The sequence below is a fragment of the Equus przewalskii genome, chromosome 18 (assembly GCF_037783145.1).
Source record: "Equus przewalskii isolate Varuska chromosome 18, EquPr2, whole genome shotgun sequence".
Taxonomy (NCBI): domain Eukaryota; kingdom Metazoa; phylum Chordata; class Mammalia; order Perissodactyla; family Equidae; genus Equus; species Equus przewalskii.
In genome coordinates, this window is record NC_091848.1 from 40,815,669 (window position 1) to 40,842,070 (window position 26,402).

General features: G+C 41.0%; 1 protein-coding gene across 9 annotated transcripts in view; it reads right to left on the reverse strand.

Moving 5' to 3' along the window:
- CFAP91 (cilia and flagella associated protein 91) overlaps positions 1 to 26,402 on the reverse strand; it is a 62,588-nt gene that overhangs the window by 15,828 nt on the left and 20,358 nt on the right. For all 9 annotated transcript variants that reach the window (XR_011529181.1, XR_011529180.1, XM_070582648.1 and 6 more), the window contains exons 7-14: positions 18,006 to 18,183; positions 14,694 to 14,851; positions 11,227 to 11,409; positions 10,182 to 10,324; positions 8,029 to 8,145; positions 6,494 to 6,565; positions 5,136 to 5,282; positions 1,794 to 2,015 (exon numbers count right to left, since the gene is read on the reverse strand). Coding sequence is in view for 7 of the 9 variants with exons in the window: in XM_070582648.1 (XP_070438749.1) it covers positions 1,794 to 2,015; positions 5,136 to 5,282; positions 6,494 to 6,565; positions 8,029 to 8,145; positions 10,182 to 10,324; positions 11,227 to 11,409; positions 14,694 to 14,851; positions 18,006 to 18,183 (1,220 nt within the window). In the remaining 2 variants the exon portion in view is untranslated. The remainder of the gene's footprint in view (positions 1 to 1,793; positions 2,016 to 5,135; positions 5,283 to 6,493; positions 6,566 to 8,028; positions 8,146 to 10,181; positions 10,325 to 11,226; positions 11,410 to 14,693; positions 14,852 to 18,005; positions 18,184 to 26,402) is intronic.

Sequence of the window (26,402 nt, forward strand, 5' to 3'; positions counted from 1 at the left end):
GGATGGTATTTGAATCTTGGGTCCATTTGGCTACATTCTTTACAGAAATGATCTGTAAATCAGGCTGGAAGGGTCCCCCTAACCCTTCCTTGCCCTTCCTTGACATGGCCGACATGTCCTGGTCGTTCCCATTCAGAATATACCTTCCCAGAAGCCCTTTCCTGCTCCTCCCTCCCATGTTTTTGGGCACAGGGGCTCCTCTGTCCCTTTCCTTTCCATTCTCACTCTCGTTGGCTCTTCCTACCCCACTGGGTTTTCCTTAGTGATATTAGGTAGGGGATAGTAAGTTCTGGTTTGCTAATAATTTCTACTCAGTAACTCTTTTTGAAGCAAAATATGTTAGGATGGTAGGAAGCTAGAATATGAATTATTATAGGCTGTTACCCATTGTAAATGATCTGCCACTCCAGTTAAGAAGCTGAACTTCACAACATATAACCCCAAACTTCTTAAGCTGTATAGAGAGAGGGCAATCTGTTTAGTTTTAACCAATTTTTTTTTAATTTAAAAAACACACACCAAATACTATTCCGGGATCAATCCTAATTCCACAGGAATCGGTAAATCCTTGAAACCTCAGATCAAATAAGAAGACTCCAAATTGACATAGTATTTTTTTTTTTAATCTGAGGAGCTCAAAGGTATCCACATATACAACTGAGACAGCCCTCTTGGACAGGAATTTTTTAAATTCCTCACTTTCCCCTGTGGCCCACATCTGGTCCAAGGGAAATTCTCACACAGGCTTTGCCCTGACATATTCTGGGCATGCTGGCCACCCATGCAGCCTCTTCTGTGCCCACTTCCAAAGCAGCCAGCGAGCCCAGCTCCCTCCTCTCCATTTCTAGGGGGTCAGACACCCTCACTGAAAGAATGCAGATCAAGCTCTCCAATCACTACAGGAAAAGGAGGTCCCCCCAACCTCGGGGTGTGTTTTTAGGGGGAGTATTAGTCACAGCACAGCTCCCTCTAAAGAAATCTTCTCACACATCCCCTCCAATTGTAGCACGTGAGCTTTTCGATTCTCGATGAGGACAAGAGTGTGTGGAGATATCACTGGCTCCTTGACTTCCCTCTCAGTTTGCATCTTGGTCACTTGGGAATTTCACATCCATTGTGTCTTGGTCAGAATTCTAATTTAACAACCTAGTACCCTCTCAGGTTTATCTCTCTAGCCAAAACCTCTATTCTAAATTCCACCTTGTATATCCATCTGCTGAAATGACACCTCCACTAAGATCCCTCAAACTTAATATAAAACAAATTCCTGATTCCGCCCCTGCCCAGAAACCTATGCCACTCTCAGCTTTCCCACCTCAGGAAATAGTACCATCATCTTCCCAGTTGCTCAAGCCAGAAACTGGATGTCATACTCACTTCTCCCTTTTCCTCGCTCTGGCCTAAACTACTGCAACAGCTTCCTTCCCGGTCTCCTCATGTCCAGCCTGTGCTCCCTCCAACCTGTTCTCCTCACAGCAAGCAAAGTAACCCGTTTAAATGTGTCACTGGACCCCATTTGTCTCCTTCAAGAAACTTATTACATTTTCTAATTCTACTCTTACTTGCATGTTATATAGTATTTAAGTTCCAGGAGAGAAGGGACCATGTCTGGTTTTTCCCTCCAAAGTATCACACAATGCCTTTGCCCAGTGCCTGGCATATAGCCGGAAGCCAACACATATCTGTTGAATACAATGAAAAGCAAAACAACTGCCGTTTTATATCATGAGTTTCCTTTGGTTTGACTTGGCTCCTTACAAACAGCTTCCAGCCATCCAGCCGCCTGCACTTGCCTCCTTAAATATCTGGTCCTCCTCCCGCAGGCGCCTTTGCTCCACCTGGCGCCGACCACTCTCTTCGGCTTCCCGCATCCTCCGCTGTCGCTCGGCCAGCATGGCGAAGGCATGGATCCTCCTCTCTTCCTGTAGTCTCACCAGCTCTTTGGACAGGAAGTCAAACATGTCTGCCAGCACCCTTCCTTCCAGTCCAGCCAAATGGTTTTCCACCAGTGACACCTGGAAAATAATAATAAGATTGTAAGGATACTAATCCCACTAAGAATGGTGATTTATAATGAGGGATGCTGGGTTACCCAGAACTCTTGACAGCCACTTTACTTTCAGAATGTACCTAGTTTTCAATAGGAATACTATCCCTAGACTGGCCCGATCCCAAGGGTTCTTAATAGGAAAACTTATGATGCAAACGTAGACACGAGAAAGTAGATGGCTTCATCAGTCACTGAGGGATTACAGTCTTCAGTTATGAAGAGGATTTAGCAAAACACTGCTGTTAGCATCCACACAGAATGTTTCTAAAGAACATTTTATCCAGAAGGTAAAATGCTTGTGTCTTCCCAGACATGAAGGGAAATGTCAAGGTTTTTATTAAAAGATAATATTGGAGTTCAATAAAATAGACTCTCCTAGAAATTCACTCATGATACCTTTTAATTTGTTAATGCTTGGTCCTTTAACACAAGTTTGAGGAATTTTAAGATGTTGAATAACATGAAAGTAGATAACTGTGGTAACTTTTCATTCTTTTAAATAAATTCAAAGTCATTAAGAGCTATCTTTGAAACACAGCCGGAAAAAGCCTACCTGTCTGTGTAATTATTGAGGTAAAATAGGAGCCCAGAGTTCCCGGCCAGGAATGAGCCACAGTATCGATTGATGGATCCCTCTGTCCTGCTTTGACACGTGGAGAGTAAGTGTTGAAGAAGACTGCATCCTTTGCAGCTTCATCCTGTTCCCTCTTCTATCCTCGGGGATAAGGGAAAAGAGCTCCTCGCCCAGTCACAGGCTGCTGTCGCACTGACAGCACTCCCTCTGTGCTCAGTTCCACTCTGCTTTGTATCTGAAGGCAGGAAGCCCCTACAGGTCTCAAAGGTGGTGTGGCTACTGGGTGAGACGGCCATTCAAGTGTGGTTGTTGACCCCAACACCCTCATCTTCATCCTTAATCACCTCCCTGCGCACACATACTTTCTAACCACAAAGTTCAGCTTTACATCTATAATAGGGAGAGGTGGAAAGAAAGGGCGAGACTAAGATGCTCCTTACATTTATCAACAGTGTCATTCAGCCCAGAGATCACAAACGCTTTCTCGCCTGTCTCCTGGGATCACAAGCTCCCTTGCTCAGAGGCAGATGCAACCTTTAAAGTCCCGAGATGGCTCCCTGTTCAGGTCTAGCCTTCTCTCTCGGCAAGAAATTTGGGTATACTCAGGTAGTACAATCTAATTTGAAAATTAAGTAAAAACATTTAAGAAGGTGAGTTTGCTGTGATCATATCACGTCATGCATTACATAATTGGGAACCGTGCATTTTCCGGGCTGTTTTCCACAAAAATATAAGAGGAGAAAAGGAGAGACTCAGCATTGCTGTAGGGGTATGTGAGGTGCCCACTCCCTCAGACCCCTGCATGTCACTGGCGGATCCAGGTACAGCTGCAGGGGAGCAGGGTCAGTCCCTGGCCAAGTGACCGCTCTTCTCATTAGCTCCTCCCTTAGCTCTTAGCCAACATAGCAGTCAAGCATTTATCCACTAAACGGGACAGAGGAGTTGAAAAGCCTGGACTGGCTCAGCTGCATCTGGTAAAGTCTGTAATCAGGAACCTTAAAGGAGGGCCCGACCCTGTGGCACAATGGTTGAGTTCATGCGCTCCACTTCTGCGGCCTGGGTTCGGATTCTGAGTGTGGACCTCCACACGGCTCATCTGTGGCAGCGTCCCACATACAAAATAGAGGAAGACTGGCACAGATGTTAGCACAGGGACAATCTTCCTCACCAAAAGAAAAAAAGAAAGAAAGAAACCTTAAAGGCCCCAGGAAGGCATTTTTCCATCCAGGTCCTGAGACCTGGTGCTTCCAGGGCATTCTGCCCCCTATTGAACAGAAGCGCAGCCCCAGCTCCATCGTCTCCACAGCTCTCAGACCTCCAGGTTCAGAGACCCCAGTGTCCACGCTCTCTGCTTTCTCTGGTCTCTCTGTTGGGTCGCATGGCCTGTAACTTTCACCCTCCCTCCCCCACACCAACTCGCCAACACTAGGGGACCATTCAGAGTCCCGCTGTCATGTAAGAGGAATAACGTTGTGCGCGTTTCCAAGCTGCTTACCATTTGTGCCCAATCCCACACAGCACGGGAGTTACGTGTGTTACCAAAGATGGGTCACGTCAACTCTGCCGTAAGTTTACTTTCTCCTAAGACTACACTCTGTGCAAACCAATTCTTTTTCACATTGATTTACAGACAAGTGGGAGAGATAGTAAAAGTGTATTTACGGTGAAGTCGATAACATTAAAAACTGTGTAAATATAGACAAATGCCAGAAAAGGAAAAATATTTACAGTTGTTGGGTCAGAGCTGCAAATACCAGCCATTGTCAGATGACACAGAGCTTAGAGGCCATGATGACAGTCCCAGAAGATCATGAGATATTAACATATTGAATATGCAGTTTAACCAGCATGCTGTGTGCAGCTCCAAAACTTACAAATAAGTGCTATTTTAAAATAAATCTCATTTTTCACTTTTTTATTATTGCTTTTATTACTTATTCATTCTGCTTAGCTCCCCCTGAAATATAGTTGAGTCAATAAATATTTAAGAAAAATTGGAAGGAAAATCCTTTTAAAATGTGAGGTTTCGGGGCCAGCCCAGTGGCTGAGTGGTTAAGTTTGCATGTTCCACTTCGGCAGCCCAGGGTTTTGCCAGTTTGGATCCTGGGCGCAGACATGGCACCGCTCATCAAACCATGCTGAGGCAGCATCCCACATGCCACAACCAGAAGGACCCACAACTAAAAATATACAACTATGTACCGGGGGGCTTTGGGGAGAAAAAGGAAAAATAAAATCTTTAAAAAAAGAAAAGTGGGCTTTCTTTTCTTTTCCTTTTTTTTTTATTGCAAAGAAAGAAAGACCATATTCAAATCAGTGAGGACACACCCCATTCAAATTATGGGCTGCAGAGGCATTGTTTAAAAATGCTGATGGTGACAGAGTGGTAGGATTTCCGGGATGCTTCCTTTGCATCATCATACTTACTGTTATTATAACGTTGCATGTGCAATAATAAAACTCAAGGGCGAAAATGTAAGAAGAAAGTAACAAGAAAGAAAACGGAAGAACCTTGTGCTCATGCAAGTTCCTCTGGCGTTGCAAGGCCAGGGTGACTTGCTTCTCGGCTTTCTTCACCAGCCTGTCATCTTCCTGTAGTGCGTGGCTCGTGCGCAGCTCCTGGATCAACTCCAGTCGCTTTTCTTTCCCTTCAAACATCTGTATCAAATCAAAGAGAGACTTGCAAATTAGTATCCCTTGTGCCAGGCACGAGGATGTGCACGCAGTGATCTATGAGGCACTTGTGAACAGTGGGTTCTGTTCTGCCTTTTGGGACACAGAGCAGGTATGTTCCACAGAGCTGGAATCCAGCCCTGTTTTCTCCTTCAGCTGCTCAGGCAGAGAAGGAGCTTAGTGATCAGAGAGTTGTTTACTCAATTTCTTAAAATGGCTCTCAAAGACAAGGTGACAACTATAAGGTCGTATTAAGAAATTAGAACCTTCCCCTCGTTTCCTGTGCTCCTTCCCTAAGAAGCCTGGGGTTGGGATTTTTCATGGCCGTATTTTCTTCTCCAAGAGGTCTGCCCCTGGTTTGAAACACATAACCCGCTGTCTGAACTTAATGGTGGTATTTCTCCTAGGAAAAAACTGGAAGGAGAGTAAAGAATAATGCTGAGCACAAGATGCTCCCCCAGCTTCCCAGACATCCTCATCATCACTGAGCCTCTTAAGAGTTCGAGCTGTCTGGGGAGAAAAAGCTTTGTAGCTGGGACTTTATATCAGTCCATTTTCAAATTGAAGTAAGTAAGTGTGCTTGCTCTAGCAGCACAGATAATCCAGTGAAGGCTTTACAGTCAGGAGACCAGAGTTGAATTTGCTGGCAGTTTACATAATCTCTTTCAGACTCACATTACTTGCTTATAAAATGGAGTAATTGATAGAAAAAAAAATGAGATTATATATGAAAAGCAAAGAATGTATAATGCGAAAATATAGTAGGGGTTCAAAACTGTAGTTATTATTATTTAGATATTTCATTTATTATGCAGGCGTTGCTAGCTATATGTAAACAAATAATTTTACTATGACTTTGTGGAAAATCAGGGAATCTACTTGGTTTGTGAGGCTTGAACAGTCGATATTCAGGTAAGAAAACTGGTGGATTTAGCAATTCAAAGGACGACTTTAGTTTCGCATTGCCTTGGTTACAACTGTGGCAAACAGCTGGCAGGTCCCTTCTCCCCTTGACACTATGCCACCCACCTGGACAAACTATGGCCATAGAAGGGAATGGGTAAGTGATTCAAGAGCATAGTTCCTCAGGACAGCAAGGTGCAAGAGGGAATTCACCCCAAGGAACCAGCACATATGCATCCTCTAAATCTATCCTCAGAGAAGCAGCACGGGGCCAGCGGCTGGACCGTCCATACCATGTTCTGAACGACTCTGCCTCGGAGTAACTTTTGCAGGTAGATCACAGCCATTTCTATATCCTCTTCTTCCTAAAAGAACAAAGGGAGAACCAACCAGCTTGAGAAGAGCGGCAGTCAGCATCAAATATCTTTTTGAAGACTTACATCAAGAAAAAGAGACTGTGCTAGATGCCGGAGGGTTTAAAGAGAAATCAAACATGGTCCCTACTCTCAATGAACATAAAGTATTTTCAGTGTCACTTACTGCGTTGCTAAAATTCATTATTATTTTTCATCAGAAATAAGATATTAACAAATCATATCAAGAGCAAAAAATTAACCCAGTCATGCTATCCCTGAAAAATAAGCCATTTTCGTTTTTCTATACTCCTTTCCAGCAAATTCTCCTTGAAGCGCAAGTATTGCTTATAACATCCCTTTTGCAATAGTTTTTTCATGTTTGATCATGAGTAGACAAAGAACACAGCTAGTCTATGTCACAGTCTAGAGTGAGGTGCTTCTCATAAGAATTTATTCAAGCTGGGAAAATCAGGATATAATGGACAAGATTAGCCATCTGCAAAAATTACCGTAAATAATTATGTTTCAAAAGCAGAAAGAGCAGAGCCTGCAAATCTAATTAAGATGCCTCTGAATGCAAAAGAAAGCAACAGTCAAATCAACGGCATGCACACATGTGAAAGTCACCATGTTAACCCCAGGCAGTGGTCAGCGCGAAGCCTAGAAAAGGGGATGTTGTCCAGAAGTACCTCCAGGCCAGTCAGTGGGAGCATTCCAGTCCCTCCACAGAGCTGACCCATCAGAGGCGTGAGTGAGATCTCCTGTCAACTCCCCTCCCTCTGACAGAGCAGAACAACTTTCTGAATACAATTTGGCTTCTTCTGAGAATGGCCCTGTCCTGGGAGATATGGGCTGGCCTGCCAAGAGGAACATCCTGATCCACCAGGCAGTTCTATTTCTCTCCAAAAGTCAGTAAATTTGCATTGTGGCATCTCTAGCAGTTTCCTGTTGGTTTGTTTAGTCCTAGTCAGTCTAAATCCTAACCAGCTCTGGTACCTTGCCCAGGCTGAGTTTGGGGATCTATGAAGGTGAGGTACGCCCTGGTCAGGGTGAACTCTCAGCCAGTCTAACCTCAGAAGCCAGCCTCACACCTCTGGCCTTCTGCTCCTCTCCGACTCCAGCTGTTATCAGCCACTTCCCCATGTGGGAAGAGTTATGATAACTGATCATCATTTGATCTTCTTTTTTTATTTAACATACATGAGAATTACCTTCTGACACCTATTTCTCTTGAGAATATTTTGTATTCTTGAAAAGGACTGGGTTTAGATTTGATTTGATTTCATTTCTTTTGCTTGTTTGTGTGTGTGTGTGTGGTGTGATGTTTGAAACATAAAAATAAAGGCAACATAAGTCAGATCTAGGGAAATTAACACTGTTAAATTAGGTTTGTCTTTAACCCAAACTATCCTAAGAATAAACAGACAGCAATACCGAATTTAGCATTTCAAATGGAAAAGTTTCAAACTTACATTGGAGCCCATTTCCAAGGTTGGAGTTGGGAGCCGAGGTTGGGGAATTAGCTTTCTTTGAAGAAAGCGCGGAGGTTTCTTTGGTTCAAGAACCTTATTCTTCTTCTCCAACAGTACCTGCAATAACACCAACTAGTGTCATTCCATACCTTTGTATTTTCTTCCACTACCAGATTTAGGCCACAGACCTGACTATCAATCAGAAATAATTTTCTCAGGGCCGGCCCCGTGGCTGAGTGGTTAAGTTCGAGCGCTCCACTTCTGAGGCCTAGGGTTTACAGGTTCGGATCCTGGGCAGGGATGTGGTACCACTCGTCAGGCCACGCTGAGGCGGTGTCCCACGTGCCACAACTAGAAGGACCCACAACTAAAATATACAACTATGTACTGGGGAGATTTGGGAAGAAAAAGCAGAAAACAAACAAAAAGATTGGCAACAGTTGTTAGCTCAGGTGCCAATCTTTAAGAAAAAAACCGAAAGAAAAATCTTCTCTATGGCTATGCTAGGACAGTTTGAGAAAGGCCAAACCAGGGTGCTTGTATCTCTCAAGGGATGCTGTGATGTTCCTAAGGAGAAATTAACCACTGAATATGCACAGCACACGTTCCAGGCGTATCCATTTTAATCAAAAGATTTTGAAGATTTTAAAATGAAAAGTTTTCAAAACGTTCTGTCACGTGTGTCTGCAAGCAAAACCCCAAACTCTTATTCTTCCACATGAGCTAAAAATTCTGAACAACATATTAGCAAACCAAATCCAACAATGTACAATCATGCACCACATAATGATGTTTTGGTCAACTACAGACCACATAGACGACAGCGGTCCCATAAGGTTAGTACCACATAGCCTAGGTGTGTAGTAGGCTATACCATCTGGGTTTGCGTAAGTACACTCGCTGATGTTTGCACAACGACAAAATGGCCTCACAACGCATTTCTCAGAACGTATCCCTGTTGTTAAGTGATGCATGACTGTATTAAAAATAATACACCTTGACCACATTAGGTTCATGCCAGGTATGTAAGGATACCTGTGAAAAATTATAAATTTTCCTTACCATAATAATAATTTTAAAAAGAAAAAATATATAATTACCTCAATAGATACAACAAAACATTTGATAAAATTCAACATAAATATATGATTAAAAGCTTCAGTAAATCAGAAATAGAAGGGAATTTCCATAACCTAATAAAGAGTGTATGAAAATAATCTTACAGACAGTGACAGAATGATGAACATAGACTTCAGAATGGGTAGATGGAGACAAAGGGATGAGGTGGGAAAGAACCACATAGATATACATAATTATTGTCAAAGTCCTAATTTTTATCTTGAGTATGGACTCTCATGGATTCTTATTCTAATACTAAAACCAACTGAACAAACATGCATGGACCAGTGATGAGAGTATGTCATAAACCAGTGAGTCTCAAAGTGTGGCTCCTGTGGCATCAGCATCACCTGGAAACGTAAAAAATACAAATACTCCAGTCCCACCCCAGACCTACTGAATCGGGAAGTGGGAATGGGGCCCAGCAACAGGCATTTTAACAAGCCGTCCGTGTGATTCTGATGCACGCTAAAGATTGAACACCACTATTAACAATCATGAATTCTAAAGTATCCAAGTCTACACCTATAGTCCAATTAACAACAGAGAAAACCAGCTGGTGGTTGCTGTGTAGTTGGTTTGTGGGGATGACCATGTAACTGTCTCATTTAGTTGAGTTTTAAACTAAATGAGAAAGTGGTTGAACATGACTCTCTTTCTTCCTGATGCTCTGTTAACAAATCTAAAAGGGAGAAAATGAGGCCTATTACACTATTAAAACCAATAGTAATTCCTAACACTAGAAATGTGCTACTCCTCAATGTAGTGTCAGATTTTAGTATGTAGACCCAAAGTCAGAACCAGTTTTAGAAAGTAACATGACTTCTGCAAATGGGCAGAATAACCTACAAAATGTTTTCCTACAGTTTGAAATGAGACAAAAAACCACATTGGTTCCGCACAGCACAGGCAAGGAGTTATGTGTTGAGAACTGCTGGACACTGCTGCTTAAGACACGGTGCAATTTCTGAGATGGAGGTTTTCTCTGCAAAGTTCTCACTAGAAGCATCTTGTCGTCCAGATAAGGATTATACCTTATGAACTTCTGCCAGCTCATGGTCCATCCTTGCTACCCTCTTTAGAAAGCCAGCTTTGGTGGTAGTGACTTTGGGTTTTGGAGGTCTGATGCGGGGTTGAGTCACAAAATCCGGGAGACATGACTCAAGTTCGACTAATCCTATGGGAAGGAAGTACATGTTTTTAGCATCTGGCGCTTAAGTTTAGCATTTTGAAAGCATATTGTTGATTTTAGTAGCTGTTTGCCAAGTGGTTTCATTTGGAATTATTGATAAGGTGTATCTCATATAATTGAATTGTCCCCAAAATGTAAGGCAGATTTCTGTATAATTAACTCATGTTCTCAGTGACTTAGACTATAAAATGAGAAATGCATTCTAAAATGAAAACACTGCCCTACAAAAAGGTAATAAATTCCACAATAATAACCAATAGAAAATTAACGATCATATGATACATGGCACCACCATTCCAAAGTGAATGTACACCGACGTATCATATCTTGCTCTGGAGATGGTCCACACGTTCAACAGTGTGACCATCAACTCATGATCTTGGCCACGTGATGTTTCAACTTGTCAACTGAAATTTAAATAATTTAAATAAGCCTCTCAGACTTTATAACAGGTATAGCCCCGCCCATAAACTTATCCACTGCTTATCCATCCTGTTGCCCACTAGTCTTCTGACATTTCTTCTTAAAGGGCTGACTTCATTATATATTTCTTGTTTGCTTCATAACGTTGGTATAAAAGCTTTTTCTATTTCGTTTTTGCATAACTTTGATTATTAGTGATATTAAACGTTTAAATGTTTAGGAGCTAATTGAGTTTACTCCTTGATGAATTTTTGTATAGTGTATCCATTTATTTGGGTCTTCATAGTTTTTGTTGGTTTGTACGAACTGACTAATAATATTAAATGTATTCCTTGCTATTTCTTACTCATTTTTATTTGTTGTTTAGCTTTTAATCTAAATTAAATTGCTATATTTTATATATTTAATTTACATTTCTAAGATAACCCTCTTATACTAGATTTGCAGTTATTTAAATTACTTACCTTCATAGGTGTTGAGATAGAGGTTTTTTACTACAAAGTCCTCTGAGTTGTTGTCTGGGAAACGACCAAGGCGTGACAGAGGTCCATAGACCTGTGATGCATAATCAGAATAATCCTTGATGATATTTCTTCTCTCCAACTTTCCTTCTATATTCTTTCCCTTTCCCATAAGTTTTCTGATTGCTAAAACAAAACATACCTCCATGACTATCTCCAAAATATTGTTCTGAATGATCCAAATGCAGAATAGTAAACCAGTTCTAGTTTTATTCACAGGGAAGTTACTGAACTGAATGAGTTTCATGATGACCACTCACTGTAGCCAGAATGTGACACTAAAATCAGAGGGCATCTGCACAGCCCAGATTATGATGAGACAGGTGGGAGTGACAAGCTGAATCAGCTAGTGTCCTTAACTAGTACTCATCAAAAATCTTTTATAACTGCATTCCAAGTTCTGGGCCAAGAAGAGGTATTCGATAAAAGTTTGTTAAATGAATGAAAGAAACTCAAAGTAACTGAAAAATATATGTTCAGTGGAGACTAGGAGAGTTATTCTCTCCGGGAGAATAATTAAAAGGGAGGGAAGAAAGAGGTAAAGGGGCACATGTGTATGGTGACAGATGGCAACTAGACTTTTGGTGGTGAACATGATGTAGTCAATGCAGAAGTCAAAATATAATGATGTACACCTGAAACATATATAATGTTATAAACCAATGTTACTCAATTTAAAAAAATAAGTTATAGGAAAAAACACGTATATAAAGAAGAAATGAATGATCTCTTAAAAAAGAAAAAAAAGAGAAAGAGAAGGCAAGAGGTTCTTCGATCATCTCTGTCCATCTTGGCTAACACTGAAATAAAGCAGAATGGATCCCAGCTTGCAGCCTTCAGAACTGTCTGGCAGTCTGAGGGAAAGAGCTCAGGGGTGCCCGTCAGGAGTCTGCTCATCAAGGAGGCATGCTCCTGCCTCCTCCTGCTCCTCCTCCATTCCTGTCACAGCCCATCCCCTTTGGAAGGCTCTGCACTATGCAACCCAATGGCTGTAAGACCACATCGCGATTGTGAAGTCACACTGCTAGGGGTGCACGTGCCCCTGCATGTGCCCCTGCTGCCTGATGGATGTTGTTTATGTTTGATCCTCAGCACTTTTGTGTGTTACTTGGGGTTTTAGAAGTAAATAAAAACAGTTTGCATTTTTATTATTTATCTACAAAAGATAGTCAGCCTATCATTAGTTATGTCAAATACTGAAAAGGAAAAATGTAGACAATGTCTAAATGCATACCTAGTAGCTAGTTAACTTAGAAGTTATTTTCTCACGCACACAAAAAGTTCAGGTGCATATAACAGTGAGAACAGGTAACAGGGCCCTGACTTATCTGAGGGGTCCTGGAGGGCCTCTCTGAGGTAGTGATATTTGAGTTGTGTCTTAGCCTCAGTTCCCCCAAAGGGAGAGCCTGAGACAAAGGTGTGCCTGCGGGTAGTTTATTTGGGAGGTGATCCCAGAGGGTGGGAGTCTATGGCCATACCACCCTGAACATGCCTGATCTTGTCTGATCTTGGAAGCTAAGCAGGGTCGGGCCTGGCTAGTACTTGGATGGGAAACTAGAGGGCAGAAGAGAGGGACAGGAGGAGTAAAAAACAAAAAGTCAACCCATCATTAGTTATGTTAAGTACTGAAAAGAAAAAATGTTGACAATATCTAAATGCATACCTAGCAGCTAGTTAAGTTAAAAGTTATTTTCTCACATCAAGAAAAAGTTAAAAGTTAAGTTCACTAAAAATAATTTTTAAGGAATTATTATTATTATTATTATTATTATTATTATTATTGGTAAGGAAGATTGGCCCTGAGCTAACATCTGTTGCCAATCTTCCTGTTTTTGCTTGAGGAAGACTGGCCCTGAGCTAACATCTGGGCCAGTCTTCCTCTATTTTGTATGTGGGATGCCATCACAGTGTGGCTTAATGAGCAGTGTGTAGGTCAGCACCCAGGTTCTGAACCTGTGAACCCCAGGTCACCAAAGTGGAGCATGCAAACTTCACCACTACACCACTGGACCAGCCCTGGAATTAATTTAATTTTTATAATTATTTTACTTTTGTTAGAAAAATAACAATTTTGAATGATTTTTTTAAATGTGATTACATTCCTATTATGTATATAAATCACTAATTTGCACATACAATTGATACATTATAATTTTTATAAGCAAATAAATTACAGTAGTTCCCCCTTATCTGTGATTTCATTTTCCATGGTTTCGATTACTTGCAGTCAACTGTGGTCTGAAAATATTAAATGGAAAATTCCAGGAATAAACTATTCATAACTTTTTAAATTGTGTGCTGTTCTAAGTAGCATGATGAAATCTTGCACTGTCCTGCTCCTTCTCATCTGGGACATGAATCATCCCTGTGTCCAGCACATCCATGGTGTATCTGCTATTTGTCCATTAGTCACTTAGTGGCCCTCTGGGTTATCAAATCGATGGTCGTGGTATCACGGGGCTTGTGTTCAAGTCACCCTTATTTTATTTAATAATGGCCCAAAAGTGCAAGAGTAGTAATGCTGGCAATTTGGATATGCCAAAGAGAAGCCATAAAGTGCTTCCTTTAAGCGAAAAGGTGAAAGTTTGACTTAATAAGGAAAGGAAAAGAATCATATATTGAGGTTGCTAAGATCTACAGTAACTTTTATTACAGTATATTGTTATAATCATTCTGTTGTATTATTAGTTATTGTTGATCTCTTTCTGTGCCTAATTCGTAAGTTAAATTTTATCATAGGTATGTCCGTACAGGAAAAAACATAGCATATATAGGGCTGAGTACCATCCGTGGTTTCAGGCGTCCACTGGGGGTCCTGGAACATATTCCCCATGGATAAGTGGGGACTACCGTATATTAAAATTTACTCAGCAAATATAGCTATAAAGTTAAGTTAAATACTACTAAGTTAAACATTTTTTAATTTAAATTTTTATTTAAAATTTTTATTTAGTCATTCTTAATCCTCTACTGGCTCCTCTTATGTATAAAGTACAGACATAGTACATAAGCAGATATACAGCATATTGATGGTATTAAAATTTCATGGGCAGGGGGCAAGTAGAAAAAAAGATATCAATGTCTCTGTTAGGAGACAATAAGGAAAAAAAGGCTGAGAAACAGGATTATCCAGGGTTCCAGCCCATGAATATGAGGAGCCGACCCCTACACACACATGCCCCAAAATGTCCACAACTCAACTACCTGTTAGAACATCATTACTTGATCTTCTTGGTGAGAAATTTCCCTCCACTCTTCTACTTTCGAAACATAACTCATCCCCCATCCCTTACCCGTTTAATAACACCAGGGCCCAAAAAGGATTATAGCATAGTTAAATCAGGTTTGGTCAAAGATCCAAAGCAAAGCCAACTCTTCCACGCTCTCCACTGTGCACGCCACACCGCTACCTGACACGTGTGCACGCTGAATTTGTGCCAGCTTTGCCTCCTTTGCTTCCTGCAGTTTAGACCACTGGGCGTTCAAGTGCTTCGTGTTCACTTCATTTTGATTCTCATCACGCTTTTTCAACAGCTGTTTTAGAACTTCTAGGCGAATCTCCTGCAATCTTCAAATACATCACAAAACATCAAGAAGTATATGGTATCTCAAACAGGGTGTTCCGCTAGGGAGAAAGGCAACACCTGCCATAAACAGGATCTTTGGGCTGGTATCATATTCATTTATTTTCAAAAGACCACTGTGGCAAAGGGTGACAAATGAATGGGGGTTTCGAAGAGGCAACTATAGGGCCTCTATAGGAAAAAGTCTGGGTATGGTTCTGAAGGACAAGGAAGAGGGTGCCAGGTAGGGAGGTAAAAAACGGGGCTCTCTAGGCAGATAAGTCTAAATGAACAACAATTCCAGGGCGACTGGTACTGCTGGAGGGTTAAGTAAGAGGAAGAGTGAAGAGAAAATGAGGGTGTGTTATGCTATCCTACGTCGCGAATGTGAAAATGCCAGCGTCTGGCACAGGTAGGTGCTTGATCGCTGCCTTTCCCCTCACCCTCCCCTGGTTCTCCCAGCACTGTCTTGCTCATGCATATACAACTATGCACAGATGACTTCAAAAGCTGTACTTCCAGCCCAGATATTTCTGAGCCAGAATTTCTGTCTACTTGAATCTCCAGCTATCCCCTGACAACCTAAAATAAACCCACTCGTTTTGTTCCCCCAGAAATCTACCCCTTACACTTCTTCCCTTGTCTAATGAGTCCTCCTTTAAAAACCTTCTTGCATCCACTCCCCAGCTCACGTTTTCCTGTCATGCCTCTCCTAACTTGGACTCTAGCTGCTGCTCTAGTCTCTCCTACCCCCAGTCTTGTTCCACATAGCTATCAAGATCTTCCTTCCTAAAAGAGAGAGCTGAACAATTTACTCCTGCTTAAAAATTCATACAGTAATTCATTCAGCCGCTCATTTGTCAAATATTTATTAAGTATTCGCCATAAGCCAGGGAGGGAACAAACAATGAAGAAAGGTAAACCGCCTTCTTTGGAAGCACTGTTCTGGTGGGAGGGGCATAGAAAGCAACATTTGCAATACAAGGGGATGAATACCAGACCAGGGGAGTGACAAGACTTCTGTGGGGGAAGAAGCATGAAAGCACTCACGTCCAGCACTGTTCCCAGTTGATGGGGGAAGGAGGGGATGGTGGGGAAGGCAGGCCTGAGGACACACAAGGACTGAGATTTGCACACTGACAGGGAGAAGTCCGGCCTCAGCAGAGGGAGTGCACTATTCAAAAGGACCAGAGAGAGAGCCAGCCTGTCATACTGGTGGAGCTTCTCAAAGTGAATACACATGGGAGGGCGGGAAGGAGTGACAAGTGAATGTGGAGAGGCAGGCATTTTAAAAAATAAGCCACACACCAAAGTCACCTTTCCCTCTCGAGTTGGAAATCCTAGGTTCAGTTCTCAACTTCATCACTTCCCTCAACTTCTTCAGTCATAAAATGGACACGATAATAGCACCCATCCCATAAGGTTGTTGTGAGTGTTGAATGAGTGAATGCACACGACGTGCTAGAAGAGTAGTTCTCAAACTTGAGCATGCGTCAGATAATCTGGAGGGCTTGTTATGACCCAGATTGATGTGCCCCACCCGGGTTCAGAAGGTCTGGGATGGGGCCTAAGAATGTGCCTTTCTAGCAAGTTCCCAGGTAATGCTGATGCTGCTGGTCTGCGGACCACGCTTTGAGAACTACTGGCTTGGAACTTGGCTCCGGTACACAGTTAGAATTCTACAAGTGTTACGTGCTCTGTGAATATCATCATCATCACCATCATCACCACTGATATTACCTTCCACCTGATTGCTCTTACCCTTCAACAGTTCCCAGCTCAAAGGCTACTCCCTCTCAGTAGTTCCCCCAAATCCCCACCCACCTCAAACTAACTGTTCTCTCGCCTGAGCTCCCCAGCACATCACCTGAGAGACCCTGCCTGAGACGTGTTGGTCTGGAGGTCTTTTGCCCCATCCCCACACACCTCCCTGCCCATTTCCCAGCCCCCACTCCCTGCCCCAGAGGACTATAAAGAGTGTGTGAGGGCACAGCGCTTTCCTAGGCCTCCCTCTTTCCCCAGCTCACAGCACAGAGCTGGCAGATAGGAGGGACTCAAAATATGTTTATTAAAATTAACCTCAGTTTAACAAAAGTACTCATTTTCCCAGGTGATATCTTCATTCTGGTCAAATACATTTTTAACACTTTAATGTTCTTCTGACAAGAATATACCTCTACAAATCACAGCAAGAAACTTAAATTTCTGCAGACAAGATTAGATATCTGACACCTACTTTGCCCCAAACATTATTTTCTATTAAATTGCAAGCTTTTGCCAAAACATCACACAGTCTGGATTGAGGGTTAATGAGAAGGTGTTCTAAAAATACAAACATACGCTGAATTCAGAACCATGCTGGGTCCCTGACTCTCTTGGCCTCTAACTTTCCTGTGTGTAAGCACACTGTCAGGGGCCTTGGTAGCATTGCTATGAGCAATAAAGTGCTTCAGCACAGCCCGGAACAAAGGACAACCCCAACCAGCTCCCTTCGTTCCTTTCTTGCTAGGGAGTTGTAGATTTTTTGGTTCTCATCATTCCTATTCATTGCAGGGACAACCTCATTACTGAAAATACAGCAGTTAAAATGACTTAAAACTCAACCAGAAGTACCTCAGCATATTGTTCTTTATGTGCTGTAAGCTCATCTCTTAATTGAAGAAGTCCACAATTTGTCTTTTAAATAGAAAATGTCCCATTAGCGGTAGCTAGACTCCAAGGTGTCCTGATGGTGAATCCAGTACCAGGGGGATGAAGAGACAGGATTAGCTAGGAGGCTGTTTGCGGGACATGAAGAGGGCCAAGGCCTAGGGACAGTGGCACTGGGAATGAACAGAAAGGGATGGTTTGAAAGACATTTTGCAGAAATCAGTGGAATTCTATGACAGTCAAGATTAGATACCAAAGAGAAAAGGGAAGGGAAGAACCAGAGATGCCTTGAGCAATTGTTCAAATCTGGGTTCCGTGCTGAACTTCACAAAGAGGGCCTCACACATTTTTATATTATTGAAGAGAAAATTATAGAGCGATTGCTCCTGAATCTCTCCGTGTTGAGGGTTGCTTTTAAACCCATGCCTTTGGGAAAATGCTTCACAGTCAAAAGTATTAGCGATACTCTCATTAGTGCAGAAGCAGTTGTCCAGGGGATCGAGAACCTACTTTTCAATCTCCTGCTCTCTGAAGGCCCACTCCTTCCTCTCCATCACGTTCATCATCCTCCTCCTCTTCTCAAACTGGGCGGTGTCACTCAGAGGGGGCAGAGTGGCCTCCCAAGCGCGCTTCTCCCGGGCACGTTCTATCATCTCCACCTCGGCTTGTCCTGCCGGGAGACCGCGACCTGGAGGGGGAAGCAAAACGCTTTAGAAACACACGGACAAACTCATGTACCTACCGGTATTTAATTTACTCCCGTTCAGTTCCTTCTCTGTTTGAATTCGAGGGTTATAACAGGATAAAATGACACTAGCAAACATCCCCAGATGTGCCTCACAGTTTGTTATCTGTGCACTGCACTGCCTCTTGTTGGTAATTCAGCCAGAAGACATTTTAGGTTGCATGTAAAATGCTAGAAAGTATTTGAAGAATATTATGGGACTGCTGAATAATCCACATTGGCATGCCTTGTATTGGACAAACCTATATTTTGAAATATGAAGAAATATCAAAGTAACTTGCAAAAGGTCACTGCTGGTAACTGGTGGAATCAGGATTTGAATGTGGCAATCTGATGCTTGTCTTATGCACTAAACTATACTCCCTCTCTGATAAAAACAAATATGAAACAAAAATAAACTACACAAACAAGCTCACAGTAACATCATACTCAACAGTGAAAGGCTGAAAGTTTTTCCTTTAATACCAGGAACAAAACGAAAGTGCTCACTCTCGCCACTCCTATTTAACATAGTCCTGGAAGTCCTAGCCAGAGCAATCATGCAAGAAAAGAAATAAAAGGCATCCAAATCAGAAAGGAAGAAGTAAAACTGTCTCAGTTTGCAGATGACATGATCTTACATATAGAAAACCCTAAAGACTCTATCAAAAAACCATTATAAGGGCTGCCTCTGGTGTAGCAGTTAAGTGTGCACATTCTGCTTCGCTGGCCTGGGGTTCACCGGTTCGGATCCTGGGTGTGGACCTACACACTGCTTGTCAAGCCATGCTGTGGCAGGTGTCCCACAAATAAGTAGAGGAAGATGGGCATGGATGTTAGCTCAGGGCCAGTCTTCCTCAGCAAAAAGAGGAGGATTGGCAGCAGATGTTAGCTCAGGGCTAATCTTCCTCAAAAAAACAAAACAAAAACCCATTAGAACTAATAAATGAATTCAGTAAGTTGCAGGATATAAAAATTAACATACACAAATTAGTTGTGGTTCTCAAAATAAAACAACCCACCAAATGGGAGAAAATATTTGCAAGTCATATATCTGACAAGGGGTTAATCCCCAAAATATATAAAGAACTCATACAACTCAACAACAAAAAAACAAACAACCCGATCAAAAAATGGGCAGACATTTTCTGAAAGAAGATATACAGATGACCAACAGACACGTAAAAAGATGTTCAACATCAGTAATCATTAGGGAAACGCAAATCAAAACGCAATGAGATATCACCTTACTCCTGTTAGAATGGCTATTCTAACAAACTGTTACAGCCACTATGGAAAACAGTATGGAGAGTTCTCAAAAAATTAAAAATAGAAATACCATATGACCCAGCTATCCCACTACTGGGTATTTATTCAAAGAACTTGAAATCAACAATAGAAAGAGACTTATGCACCCCTATGTTCACTGCAGCATTATTCACAATAGCCAAGACGTGAAAGCAATCCAAGTGCCCATTGACTGATGATTAGATAAAGAAGATGTGGTATATATATATATATACAACGGAATGCTACTCAGCCATAAAAAAGGACAAAATTGTCCCATTTGCAACAACATGGATGGACCTTGAGGGTGTTATGTTAAGTGAAATAAGGCAAACAGAGAAAGACAAACACCATATCATTTCACCCATATGTGGAAGATAAACACATGGACAAAGAGAACAGATTAGTGGTTACCAGAGAGGAAGAGGGCTGATGAGTGGGAATAAGGGAAACAGAGGCACATATATATGGTGACTGACAAATAATAATGTACAACTGAAATTTCACAATGTTATAAACTATTAGGACCTCAATAAAATAAAAAAAATTAGTTGCATGTCTATACACTAACAATGAACTATCTAAAAAAGACATAAAGAAAATAATCCCATTTATAATAGCATCAAAAACAATAAAATACTTAGGAATAAATTTAACCAAGGAAATGAAAGATCTGTACCCTGAAAACTATAAGACATTAATGAAGGAAATTAAAGAAGACACAAGCAAACGGAAAAATATCCCATGTTCATGGACTGGAAGAATTAATATTGTTAAAATGTCCATACTACCCAAAGCCATCCATAGATTCAATGTAATTCATATCAAAATTTCAATAGTATTTTTCACAGAAATAGAAAAACAATCCTAAAATTCATATGGAACCATAAAAGATCCTAAATAGCCAAAGTAATGTTGAAAAAAAAACAAAGCTGGAGGCATCACACTTCTTGATTTCAAACCATATTACAAAAGCTATAGTAATCAGAACAGTATAGAACACATAGACCAATGGAACAGAGTCAAGAGCCCAGAAATAAATGCATGCATATACAGTGAACTAATATTTGACAAAGGAGCCAAGAATAGTCAAGGGAGAAAAGATAGTCTCTTCAATAAATGGTGCTAGGAAAACTGGATATTCACATGCAAAAGAATGGAACTGGACCTCTATCTTACACCACTCACAAAAATTAACTCAAAATGGACTAAAAACTTAAGTGTAAAACTCCTAGAAGAAAACATAGGGGGAAAACTTCTTGATATTGGTCTTGGCAATGATTTTTTTGGATATGACACCGAAAGTGCAAGCAACAAAAGCAAAAATAAACAAATGGGACTACATCAAACTAAAAAGCTTCTGCCAGCAAAGGAAACAATCCACAAGATAAAAAGGCAACCTATAGAATGGGAGAAAATATTTGCAAACCATATATCTGATATCCTAAATATACTAGGAACTCATACAACTCAATAGCAAAATCAAACAATGCGACTGAAAAGGGAGCAGAGGATCTGAATAGACCTTTTTCCAAAGAGGACATACAAACGATCAACAGGTACATGGAAAGGTGCTCAACATCACTAATCATCAGGGAACTGCAAATCAAAACCACAATGAGATATCACCTCACACCTGTTAGAATGGCTGTTACCAAAAAGACAAGAGATAACAAGTGCTGGTGAGGCTGTGGAGAAAACGGAACCCTTGTGCACTGTTGGTGGGAATGTAAATTGGTGCAGCCACTGTAGAAAACAGTATGGAGGTTTCTGAAAAATTAAAAGTAGAACTAGCATATGATCCAGCAGTTCCACTTCTGAGTATATATCTGAAGGAAATGAAATCACTCTCTCAGAGATGTCTGCACCCCCGTGTTCATTGCAGCCTTTTTTATAGCAGCCAAGACATGGAAACAGCCTGTGTCGATGGACAGATGAATGGATAAATAAAATGTGAGGTAGATGGATCAATAGATAAATAGATAGATAGACACACATAAATATTACTCAGCCATAAAAAAAGAAGGAAATCTTGTCATTTGTGACAACATAGGTAAAACTTGAGGGCATTATGCTAAATAAAATAAGTCAGACAGAAAAAGACAAATACTATAGGATCTCACTTATATCTGGACTCTAAAATCAAATTCATAGAAACAGAGAGTAGACTGGTTGTTGCCAGGGGCAAGGGAGTGGGAGAAATGAGTGAAAGTGGTCAAACAGTACAAACTTTCGGTGATAAGATGAATAAGTTCTGGAGATCTAATCTTCTGGAGATCTAATGTACAGATCTATAGTTAATAACACTGTACTGTATACTTGAAGGTTGCTAAAAGAGTAGATCTTAAATGTTCTCACCACACACACACAAATGATAACTGTGTGAGATAATGGATGTGTTAACTAACCTTATTGTGGTAATCCTTTCACAATATATATGTATATCAAATCATCACGTACACCTTAAACTTAGACAATGTTATACATCAATTATGTCTCAATAAAGCTGTGAAAAAATGAACTATACATAAATAAAATATAGTACTGTTTTTTATGTAATATTTACATACATATATTTTACTATAGGTATCATTCTGCAACTTGCTTTTTTACTCACCTTTGTTTTGGGGACTTAGGCATACATATACAGAGATCTAATTTCATTTTTCCACTGTAGGACTCTACCCAATTTAAGCCACCTTCTCGAACTGACAGTTAGATTGCTTCTAATTTTTTGACTACCCATAATAATGCTGCAACAAACATCCTTGTACTGGTCTCATGATGCCCATATGTGAATTTCTCTAGGATCCTTCGAAGGATCTAGAGTCTAGCAGCTAGATCATAAAATACAATTATTTTAAATTTTTCTGGTATTGTCAAGTTTGCCTCCGGAAGTATATTTTTGCTCAAGCCTTGTGAGATTCCCCTGATCCTCTCCCACAGTCCATGCTTCCTCACTTCCTCCCACATTGCTTCTGCCTAATTTCAGTTGCTCTTTGCAGTCCTTAGAAACATTTAGTAGTTCACAGATTATTTATATATATTCACATTTTTTAGTTTCACTGAAAATGGAATTCGTGGGAGTTGTGTTGTCCTTCTTGCTTTTGTGTAATTTCTGGGAGGAGGAGAGGAACGATGCTGATTTACATAGGTATGGCTATACTGGGAATAGGGATTTGGATCAGAATTGTGTGAAGGTATGAAATATTTGAGGAAGAAATAATATGTATTCAAGCATGAGTCTTCCCGTTTATAAACATGGTGTGCCTCTCTTTTTGTCAAATCTTTGTTTATGTGCTTAAGAAACAATGTATATTTTTCTCCATAAATGCCTTGCACATGTTTTCATTAAGTGATTTCCTGGGTACATTATTTGTTGCTATTAAGAATATGATTTTTTCGGGGCTGGCCCAGTAGTGTAGTGGTTAAGTTTGCGCCCTCTGATTCGGCCGCCCAAGTTTCACTGGCCCGGATCCCAGGCTCAGACCTATGCACCTCTCATCAGCCATGCTGTGGTGGCATCCCATATACAAAATAGAGGAAGATTGGCACTGATGTTACCTCAGTGACAATCTTCCTCAAGCAAAAAGAGGAGGATTGGTAACAGATGTTAGCTCAGGGCCAATCTTCCTCACCAAAATAATAAGAATATGATTTTTCAATAACATTTCTAACTAGATATTGCTCATATACAAGAAAGTCACTGATCTTTGTATCCTGACTTCATAATCAGCTACCTTGTTGAACTCAAGTTCTTAGTTCTGACAATTTGTTATTTAATTTGATTTTCTAAATGAGCACACTGTCTGCAAATCAAGATAGTTTTGCTGCTTCTTTCTAATCCTCATAGGTCATTTTTCCCCCTCTTATCTTACTACATTGACTCCGTATTTCTCAACCAGAGTGCTATTACTGCATATTGGGCACACAACTGTTTGTTATATGGTGCTGCCCTATGATGTTTAGTATTCATGTCAGCCTACCCCCAAGCCCTATCCCATGTGCTAAATGCCAGGAGCACTTCCTACTGTTACTACACACAAAAATGCCACCCGGGGCCGGCCCGTGGCAAAGTGGTTAAGTTTGCACGCTCTCCTTCGGCAGCCTAGAGTTTCACCAGTTCAGATCCCGGGCATGGACCTAGCACTGCTCATCAAGCCATGCTGAGGTGGCGTCCCACATAGCACAACCAGAAGGACCTGCAACTAGAATAAACAACTATGTACTGGGGGCCTTTGGGGAGAAGAAGAAGAAGAAGAAGAAGAAGAAGAAGAAGAAGAAGAAGAAGAAGAAAAGAACATTGGCAACAGATGTTAGCTCAGGGACAACCTTAAAAAAAAAGGTGCCACCCATATTTCCAAATGTTCCTGGGGGCTAGGAGTCACAGCCTAGCTTAATAAGCTCTGGGCTGGGATCTTCTCTGCATTGCTAAACAATAGTGGTGATAAAGGGATAATTGTCTTTCTCTTTAAAAGGAAAGCTTCTAGAAGTTCATGTTTAGTATCATGTTTATTGAAGGCTGTGGCAGATGCCTTTAAGTTAGTAAAATTCCCTTTTTATCCAGTTTATTCAAAGTTTATATCATGATTGAGTGCTGAACGTTATCAAATAATTTTTCTGCATCTATTGAAACATTTTCCCTACATATTCTGTCAAAATGGTAAATTACATTGGTCGGTTTTCCGATATTGTACTAACCTTGAATCTACGTGATTAACCCACTTGGTTATGATAAAGTCATCTTTTTAAAATACTGCAAGATTTGATTGCTGGTATCTTATTTAGAATTTTTGCATGTTCTTCATATGTGAGATGGGCCTGTAATTTTCTTTTCTAGTACTATCCTTATTCAGTTTTCAAATCAAGGCTATACTCGCTTCATAAAATGAATAAATTAACTTCTATCCTTTCTGCTGGAAGAGTTTTCATAAAACAGAGCTTATTTGTGCCTTGACGGAGTGGTAAACTTATTTGTGAAACTGTTTAGGCCTGGTGCTCTTAAAAGGTTTAAAAAGTTTTTTGTTTTTTTTTTACCAAGTCAATTTCTATAGTTATTCTTCTATTCAGGTTTGCTATTTCTTCTTGAAACCAACTTGGTAATTTATATTTTCTCTAAAAATTGTATAATTTATCTAAGTTATAAAATACAGGGCAGAAGATATGCATAGCATTCTCTTGCAGTTCTTAAACCCTTTATAGCTATGTCCCCTTCCAATCTTAATACTCTTTATTTGCATCTTCTGTCTTTGGGCTTGATGTTTCCTGTGACAGGTTTGTCTACATTATTCATCTCTATCCACAAAACTACTTTATGGTCCTAATGACTGTTTCTTCTGCCTTTTAAAGATCCTTGCACAAACGGCCCCAAGCCTGCTTCCAAAGTCTCCATGGGCCTCTTCCCAGGATTCAGACTCCTGAGGGCAGACTATCTGCTGCCGTTGGTTCCCCCTGACGCCCAGGTGTGGCCACGTGGTGGCTGTTTTCAGGGATGTGTGGACAGAGATTGGAAGGGCAAGGTGGGGCAATCACATGCGTGCATGTCAGGTCCCTCACGGTGCGGAGCAGAGCAGCGTGGGAGGAGAGAAGGGCAGGCCACAGGCCTCTCCCCTTGCTGCACGTTCCAGCATCCCAAGAAGCCTAAGAATTCTAAATTTCAACTTGTCCTTTCAACTTGTTATAAAGATATATTTGTAAAAATTACAGAATGTATTTAACTTAACAGATGTTAGCTTGATTTATCATTTTTAAACGTTTTTACATATGGTATGTGGGCCTTTGAATCCCAACCCAGGGCCGCCCAAATGAGGGGGTAGGCCTGACTCACAGGGGTTTTTATTGACACTTCCATCTCAGTGCTGCCAGGGGCAGGGCTCCAGATTAGGCTTTTTGACTAGTGAAGCATTTCTGAGCCCCTCCTAGATCTCTTGCTTTAGAGGGCCTGGCTCTGGTAACTTCTGCAGCTCAATGCCCATATCACACAAACAGGCAAAAAGCCCGAGGCCCCAGGCGGGAGCGCCTGACTCAGTTCTGGCTATAATCTTTGACTGGCAGGTGCGGGGCTTCAGTCCCACCTGTGGGCGGGAGAAAAGTCTCTGTGTCCTCCAGATCAGGCAGGTGAATCGGATCTGGCTCCCCGCCATTCAAGGGCTCTGCTTAAGATCCTAGGTTCCCAGCCATTTCTTTCTTTTAGGAAGAAGGCTCCACTTCTAGACTATGGAAATTTTCTTCCTCGTTTTTAAGTGTAGCAATGTGTTTGTTAATTTTATAATATATTTTTTATGTGTTCAGAGCAGAAGGGAAAAGTTTCAGCACGTTGTCAATCTGTCATCTAGGCCTGAAAGTAGAGCCTCTGCTTTGAAGTGTGGGGGTCAAGATGCTGAACCTGGATTCGCACAGTGAGCCAGGAGACCTGAATCAAACCAGAGTGCAGACATGAACATCTTCACTGCCCGTGACGCTGGCCTGATCACAGCTATCCACTACAGTGGGGAAACAAAAGTGATCTCATTTTAATAAAAATCACTACATGTATCAACGATCTCCACGACTTTGGAGGAGTCAGTTAGCTTCTCTGGTTCTCAGTTTCCCAGTTACAACCAAGTGAGTTCGAAAATCTAATGTCTAATAATTTCTAAAGACCTCTGCTCTTAACGATTTTTATAGTTTCACATCATATAGGCCTAGGCCAGGTTTTATTGCATTCTAAGAGTGAAATTCTGAGCCTAAAAGATATTAGCATTTCAGAGATAATATCAAAATAAATCATGCAATAAGGTATGTAATAGAGATTTGATTATTTGCAAGATATTTTGGCAAAATAAGATATTATTACATATGTTGGAATACGCATTCAGTATTCCACACTCAGAAAAGGTTTATATGGAAAGGAGTAT